Below are 8,344 nucleotides of genomic sequence, written 5' to 3'. Positions count from 1 at the left end.
AGACATGAAAATAGACACTCATATCTAAAAGGAGGTGGTTCAGTGAAACAGCAGAAAAAGGGACCAACTTGAATTGAAAAGGTGATTCTTGATGATGATGATGATGACTATGAACCAGAAGAATCTCCTCCTCCATTTGCCTCGGGTACTTCAGCCTCCACTGGACACAAAACTATTCTGTATGAAGTTGTTAAGGATGTAGTACAAGAGTTTGTCTCTCAGTCAAACCATCTGATTGCTCTGAGTAAAGAGCAAAGGAAACTAGCCACCAAGCATGAAAACTTCCTTAGGAATTCCAGAGATAGAATGGCAGTATTCTTGAAATTCATTGTAAATCTCCAAGAGGATGACAATGCTGGTTTTAAAAAGGATAGTTCGGATGCCTGAAATTGTCTCATAGTGTTGTCGCCCTGTGTTTATTTTTGTCTTATAAAAACTGTTGTTGTTTACTTTTTGACTTCTCTGTGTTTTGTTTTGGATGACTGTAAACTGTTAAACAACTGTTACCTTCCATTTCAGCTGTTCAGATGTTTGGACTTTGCTTTAACATTTTGTTGAAGGTTTGACATTTGATTTAATTTCCTCCCTTGATGACAAAAGGGGGAGTAGTAGTAATAGTAGCAGATTGCATATGTTGTCTTGTGTGTTGTGTATAAGGTGTATCTATTTTGCAAGTTTCTATGTTTTGTATGTTTGTTGCTATGTTTTGTTCAGGTTCTGCCCTGTTTTGCTTGGTATTGGGCTGGATTTTAGTTGCTGGTTGTATATAATTTCTTAGTTAAGTTGAATTGTGTGTAATACATCATTGTGTTCCCTATAAGAATATGTAAACAGAAAATAAGAGAAGAGCACAAATTTAAGGGGAGCAACTCTTGAAAGGAAAAAGGGGAGCAACACAAAAGCAAGTGACATCACTTAAAGAGAAGTTCCTTAACCTTATTCAAAATCAATCCCTTTGATCAATGTTATAATTATGTTTGTCATAAAGGGGGAGATTGTTGAGTTATGTATATAACTAATTTCAATTTGATGATGATAAACATTATGTTATTAGGCTAAACACCAAATTTATTTTGATGGTTTTATTTAGTGTTGTAGGCCAAAGATATAACATAGCAGCAGCCCAAAATGGAACAAAGAAACAGAATCTACTATTGTGGGCAATATTTACAAACAAAGCCCAAATAAGAAATGACAAAGAAATCACATGGGCTGAGAGGTAAGTGACAAAATCCAAGCCCAAGGTACTTCATTCAAGCTGAAGCCTTCCAAAGCACTTCACAAGTGTGTTTCGGTTAGAATCAGAAAGAGGGAGAGAGAGTTTTTTCTTCTCCATTTATTCACCAGAGAAGAAAGAAAGAGAAAGGTTAAGCAAAAAGCAAAGGTCTAATCCCCCAAATTAAACACATTTAAGCTAAGTCAGAAGTTAAAGGTGATTTATTTCCATTTGCATGCAATTTACTTTTTTCACTTCTTCTCCAACTCTCTGCTACTCCAATTTGGGATAAATGGAGAAAGTGATTTCTGATAATCATTGTTGTAAATCAAAGGCCAAAAATGTTTCTTGGGGACAAAGCTCTAGCTCAAGGGTTCAGATATAGGTTTACCATTGAACAACTTTTTCATTGCTATCCAAAGATTTTTGGCCAAGCAAAAAGGCTCAGATTCAAATTTCCTAATTTAGGTATTAATTGAAAACAATGAAATGGTAAGTTGGTGAAGTACACAGCTCGAGGAGTTGACTTGGAAGAAAGCAACTCAGCAACATTGAAAGAGATATAAAAGAAAATTTTTCTTCTTTCTAAAGGAGAAGGAGAAAAAAACCAGAATCAGAGTTTCATAGAGAGCTTCCTGAGAAAGTTAAACGTTTTTGGACAATGCGTTCTAGAGAAAGAAGCAATCTGCCAAGATGAAAAACTCGATTACTGTTAGCTCAATCCGGCTAAACTTATAGCAAGAGAGGCTGTTGATGCATCAATCTCCTTCATGTTTTACATTTTGTAATTTTATTTTCAATGTATATCTTTTTATAATTTCTTGAGTGAAAAAGGCTGAAAGTGAGAAATCAAGAAAAAGCCTATGAGTGATAAAAAGTTGAGTGAAACACTTTAGAGAAAAGCTTAGAGTGATTTCAGATTTCTTTAAGTTGGTTATTAAGTCTTGTGTCTTGTACCTGTGAGATACCCCTTTCTAAGTTGGGTTAGCTCTTAGAGTGAAGAGTTAGGTATTAGCATAACCAAGTCGAGTTGGGTTAGAACTTGAGAGAGAAAGGATTGAGTGAATCCTAAGTATTGGTGTATGTAATACTTTAACTATAGTAGAAATTCCACCACAACGATTAGATGTAGGTTGCATTGCACAAGGCAACTCAACAAGGATACATGCTCTGGTGTCATTCTTTTTCTCTTTCTCTAAGTTCTATTTTTTGATATTTATGAGATAAAACCAAATTATCTCATAAAGTTTTTACTGCACAGTTCAGACAGATTCTAAGTAAAATTTTGCAAGTAAAGGCTAAATTCATTAAAGTAAATGAAGGCCATAGATTTAACCCCCTTCTCTAAGCCTTCTACAACCTTCAGTACTATTTGCCTTATCCAAGTTCATGTAAGTCTAGTTGGGTGGTTGTGGATAAGACTAAGCCAAGAGGCTGCATCGAGTCTGATGATAAGACAGAGGGTCAAAAACTTTACCAGATTGATGACCAAACTCTTTCGAAAACGGTGGTTGATACCACTGAGCCGATCACCCTCAGGTCGGCTATTATGAATGATGACATCATTGACCTTGGAATAAATGATGACGCATTGCAACCAAGGGATGATGATCTTTAAGAAGAAGATGGGATCGATGGTGACGAAGAAGAGGAATACAAGTTCGATTATCAGGAAACTACCTCAGAAGAAGAGAATGGTGAACCAGAAGAAGAAGATGAAGAATCTGAATAAGGTTAATGTAAATATAGTTCTATAATATGTATTTCTTTACAAAACTTTGAGAAGAATGTAATATAATTATCATTGTTTTAGATATTTCAGTTACCATCATTCCATATTTTTAGTTTACAGGTTTGATATTTCACAACAGGTTTAAAGCACTGTTTCAATTATTAATTACCAAGGTACATTATAGATGGACAGGAAAATATTATTAAAAAATAAAAAACAATACTGTTAGAATACACCAACGGTAATAGCCAGTCAATTTAAAAAAATAAAAATATTTTATGTTGGCATTACCATCAGATTGATCCACCGGTAAGATGGCGCAGAGACGTATGATATGGCTCCAACGTTACCGTCGGAAAATTTTTTACGGCAATGTTCAACAGATTCATTTTTTTTACTACCTATATTTCATCACTAAATCCGATGAAAATTACCGTCGGACGCAAAATTTCGCTGGTATTATGTTATTGGCAAGATTTATTTCATCAGTTTTTTTCATTTTTCTATGGTAATTCTGGAGGTACTCAGCAGTTTTCTTGTAGTGCTTTGGATATAAATATGACGAATGACTATGATAGGGTGATAACGGAACCAGCTACACCTGCAAGAAAAGATCACAATGACCCTTTAGTTGTGAATGTCAAAGGTATTGACAATCTGTATTTTGTGAGTTCATTTATTTGGTTTATTTTTTTAATTTTGTATTTGGTTGTAGACACTTTTACGAAGAAATCACCAGTCGCAAAATGATAGCAATTCAAATTTGGCATTTGAAAAAGAAACTTAGATGGCCGTGGGCAAGATCGAGATAACGACGCTAACTTATTTGTGAGGTTTCTAGGTCTAATGGCCCGTAAAGCAACACTGTGTTGAATTTCAATTAGCAGATGGGATATGATGTCTGAAGACAACAGAAAAAATAGTAGAACTACATTGAAGTAAGAATATATGCTTTAGATATTTTAATATTTTCTTTCATATTAAATTGGTTATTGACGGTAGTTTTAAGTTGTTAGTATGCTACTTGTTTGTGATACTGTATCTGCCTATGTTTGTTTCTTCCTATGCTTGTATACACTAATCTAACTTTTTTTTTCTTATATAGGAGCAAATATTAAAATATTTGCCTGAAGATCAAGAGCATATTACAGCTGAAGAAAGTGTTGGCTCATCCGAACGATACAATTGAAAAGGTTTTTGGTGCTGAGAATGTATGGTGTGTGCATGATTTTAGTAGTGCTATATGTCCGGTAGGATTTGATAAGTCTAAATGTGTTTTTGAGTTTGTAACTAGTAGAGTCTCCAACAACATATCTCAACAACATATGATATATTTAGAGTAGCATGTTGAAACTATATAAAAAAAGGTAGACGGATATGAAGAAACCAAAACTCAGTTTGCAGCTCTGCACAAATTTTTGTTATCAAAATACGATGATAAAGTGCCTACTCTGTCCAGTGACATGCCACATACTTAATTGGTGTATTTAACAAGTATTAGTTTAACATTTAGGTATATTTACTTTAGAAGACCTTAGAGTTTCTTTTATTTCTTATTATATAAAAAATATAGAAGTTTAGACTTGAATTGTTATTATTATTTTATTTATATAAATAATAAATTTATATTATTATGTCTTTTTTTTTCAGTGCAATAAATGTCCAATTTGTGTATTTTAAAACTAACTTTTTGTTATTAATGTTATATATATAAATATAATTTTGATATATTAAAACTGTTTAATTAGTCACAATCAAATTATAATAAAGGCTACAAACTTTAAAAAAATCAAAGTTAGCAAAGAAAAAATTTAATTAATTAGTACAAATTAGTCACGGATAGTATATAGAAAAACAGGAATTAGACACGAAAATAATATGATTAAATAATTCGATATTAGCCATGAAAAATAGTGACTAAAAGAGACAGCCTGCACAAATTAACTACGAATAACATGTAATAAAATTATAATTTTTTATTTGATTAGAGTTATTTAATAACGATATTAAGTGTGAAAAATGATGTATAAATTATGACTCTTCAAAAATTTTGACAATATCTAAAACTAAGGCTCATAATACTAAAATTATGACAAATTAAGAATACAACCCTTTTATTAGCTATAAATGTTTTTTCATGACCAATATTTGATTGTATAGTTTTTATGGATTTTAGTCAAGTTTTTTTTTTCTATAGGTAAATCCTTTATTTTTTTTTGTAGCTCTTAATTAAAAGAATGAGAAAAAAAAGTAGAATTTTTATTGTTGAGAAAGAAAATGGTTGTGAGGAAGAAAGAAAAAAAACGTATATCAATAATTATTGACTGATTTTTAAAAAAAATATTGGTTAACATATTTTTAGAAATTAATTTATTAAGAGAGATTAAAATCGTGATATACAGTATTTATTGATGCATGGCATATAATCCAGAAATGTGGATTTGCCATGGTCAGTAACCTGAAAAACGTAGGTTACATTTTTCAGAGACTCCAAAAAGCAAAAGCTGCAAAATGCAGCTTTAGTTTGTCAACGAATGCCAGCCAGAGGACAAAACGTTTTGTCTTCTTCTTCTTCTTCTTCTTCTTCTTCTTCTTCAACCTAATAAAATTCGTTATTCTCCTCTGTTTGCATTTTTCTTCATTATTGATCTGCATTAAATTCAACATAATAAGCTACATCGCTCTTCTTCTTTTTCTTCTTTGTTTTCTTCTTCGATCTATACTTCTAAATCGAAATAATGAATGATTCAACTTCAAATCAGTTGAATGAGAATGATTTGGTTTATTCTTTTGAAACGAATCATGCTGATGAAGTTTGGATTGTGCAATTTTGAATCGAATTGAATGGAATGTGATTGTTAGTTTTATTTGAATTGAATTTAATGGACGTAGGTGTTTTTAACTCTGAATTGAGTTGAATTTAATTGATAATATCTAAATTATAGACAGAGTTGTTTCGAATTTGGTTTTGTATAATGGATTATGTTTCATTCACTAAGTACGATACAATTCTTTCACTGTCAGTAACTGTTCAGTTCGGTAAGCAGAAAGGAGTTTTCTCTTTTCATACACCAGATTATGTTTCGTTCACTCATTATTATAGAGTTGTTTCATCATGAGCATGTGTTCAATTCGGTATGCAGAAAGGAGTTTTATTAGAGGAATATATATAATGGTTCGGTTCACTGAGTACTATATAATTTTTTCACCATAATGATGCTTTCAGTTCACCATGCAGACCAACTGTGTTGTGGATGAAAAATTTGTCCCAAAGGTGTGGATGATTTTCAAGACACTAGAGGAAGCTGGAAAGTTCTACAAACATTATTCCAAACTTGCCATTTTTCTACCAAAATAAGGAACATGACTCGGGACGGAGACAAGATTAAGAATCAACTAATTGTATGCACCAGAGAGGGGAAGTGGAAATCTAAGATATCTCCAACTTTGAAGACAAACCCTTCAGCTGGGTTAAACTGTCCAGCCAGAATTTATGTACACATAATGAAGGACGTCGGTCTTTGGACAATTTCCAAAGTTGTTTTGAATCACTCACATCCTTGCTGTCCAGACTGGGCAGAGATGCTCAAATAACATAGGGAGCTTAGCATTTTTGTGTGTCACACCATCGAAACCCACGAGGAAGCTGGAAGCAGACTGAGCAAAACTTACCAGTCATTTGTGGCAGCAGCTGGCAGTCACCGTGAACTAAGTTTTATAGAAAAAGACGTGAGAAATTACATCACAAGGGAAGTAAAGAATATTTCCAAAGAAGATGATGCCAAATAATTTGGGAAGTACCTACTAAGAATGAAAGAGAAGAACCAAAATTTCTTCTTTGAGCTTAACCTTGAAGTGGATCACTGCATTAAACATGCATTCTGGGCCGATACAAGAAGCAGGGCCGCATTTGAGTATTTCGGAGACTTGGTTTCATTCGACACCACCTATAACACAAACAGGTATTCCGTTCAGTCACATATAGTTTCATGTTCAGTGCATGTACATATTTCGGTTCACAACGGTCTGGGTGCGCTTATTTATGCAGGTACAATTTAGTTTTAGGTTCCTTTGTGAGCGTGAATCACCATGACTAGTCGACACTTCTCGGATGAGCGCTGATGAAAAATGAGGACATCCAATCATTCAAATGGCTATTTGAGTGTTGGCTACGTTGCATGGGAAGGAAGGCACCAAAAGGCATTCTTACTGATCAATGCGCATCAATTCAAAGGGCAATTGAGCTGTGCATGCCAATAATAATTCCCTGGTGGTGTATTTGGCACATCATAAAGAAGATCCCAAACAAACTAAACGGCTACAAGGGACACGACAAAATTGAATAAGAGATGAGCCATGTTGTTTGGAACTCGTACACAAAAGATGCATTTGACAGAAATTGGAACGATTTCCTTCTAAAGTATGGCCTCGGAAGGAACAAGTGGCTTTCAGGTAATTGGGGTTTCAATTCAAATTATTTTCATGCCCATATTTTTTCAAAACATGCACTGTTTTCGCTTCACCACACCTTATGGGTTCGGTTTATTATGCAGAGCTGTACGAGGATCGGCATATATGGATTCAAGTTTACTTGGATCACCACTTCTGGGCTGGGATGAGAAGCACACAAAGGAGCAAGAGCATACATTCATTTTTCAACAAGTTCATCACACTGAACAGCTCCCTGAGACAATTCGTGAAGCAATACGACAATTGCCTAGCAAGCATAGAGCAAAGAGAAAGAGAATTGGATGCTGCAGATTTTCACACCGTGATACCGTGTGCAACAAAATCAGCAATAGAGGCACAGTTTCAGCATGTGTATACCCACGAGAAGTTCAGGGAAGTTCAAGCTCAATTCGGAGGTAAAGTGAACTGTATCACAAGATCAATGCATTCCACCCTAGGTTTCACAACATACGAAGTCGTAGAGCAGGTTTCGAACTCCACATTCAACAAGTTTGTCATTACCTATGATGCAATATCACGAGAGGTAAAGTGCCAGTGCTTGCTGTCCGAGTCAAGAGGCATATTGTACCACCATTCCCTAAGCGTCCTAAGCTTTGAGCGAGTGTATAATATGGCACCGAAATACATACTAGAACGCTAGAGTAAGAACATAAAGAGGAGGCACACACACATCAAGAGCAGCCAAGGTGGGCCTCTACTGGAGCCAAGAAGTAAGAGATTCGATGAATTGGTGTTTCGGTCACACAATATATGTAAATTTACATCCGAGTTCGAGGAGTTGACCGGAATTTTGCACCGAGTGTTTGACAAGGTCATGGCCGAGATGCAAGAATATTAAGAGGGAAGCAAAGGAAAAAGTTTGTTATCCCACGAAGAAGCGATGTTGAGCGATGTGAATGACCTTCAAAGCCCGCCATGTGTGAAAA

The 8,344-nt window shown here is 34.6% G+C and overlaps 1 protein-coding gene across 1 annotated transcript; it reads left to right on the top strand.

Moving 5' to 3' along the window:
* The first annotated feature begins 7,297 nt into the window (after window positions 1-7,297).
* LOC107466487 (protein FAR-RED IMPAIRED RESPONSE 1-like) lies at window positions 7,298-8,058 on the top strand. Its single transcript, XM_016085462.1, has 2 exons — window positions 7,298-7,400; window positions 7,502-8,058. The coding sequence occupies exons 1-2, from the start codon at window positions 7,298-7,300 to the stop codon at window positions 8,056-8,058; spliced, it is 660 nt and encodes a 219-aa protein (XP_015940948.1).
* Window positions 8,059-8,344: the final 286 nt, after the last annotated feature.

The sequence above is a fragment of the Arachis duranensis genome, chromosome 9, assembly GCF_000817695.3.
Source record: "Arachis duranensis cultivar V14167 chromosome 9, aradu.V14167.gnm2.J7QH, whole genome shotgun sequence".
Taxonomy (NCBI): domain Eukaryota; kingdom Viridiplantae; phylum Streptophyta; class Magnoliopsida; order Fabales; family Fabaceae; genus Arachis; species Arachis duranensis.
The sequence above is the reverse complement of the archived record's forward strand: the minus strand, read 5'-3'. Positions and strand labels throughout refer to the sequence as shown.

Excerpts from the sequence above, each read along its gene's own strand:
- LOC107466487 (XM_016085462.1), top strand. The coding sequence starts at position 7,298 with ATGAGCCATGTTGTTTGGAACTCGTACACAAAAGATGCATTTGACAGA. Across the intron at positions 7,401-7,501 it reads AAGGAACAAGTGGCTTTCAG|AGCTGTACGAGGATCGGCAT; the intron begins GTAATTGGGGTT and ends TTTATTATGCAG.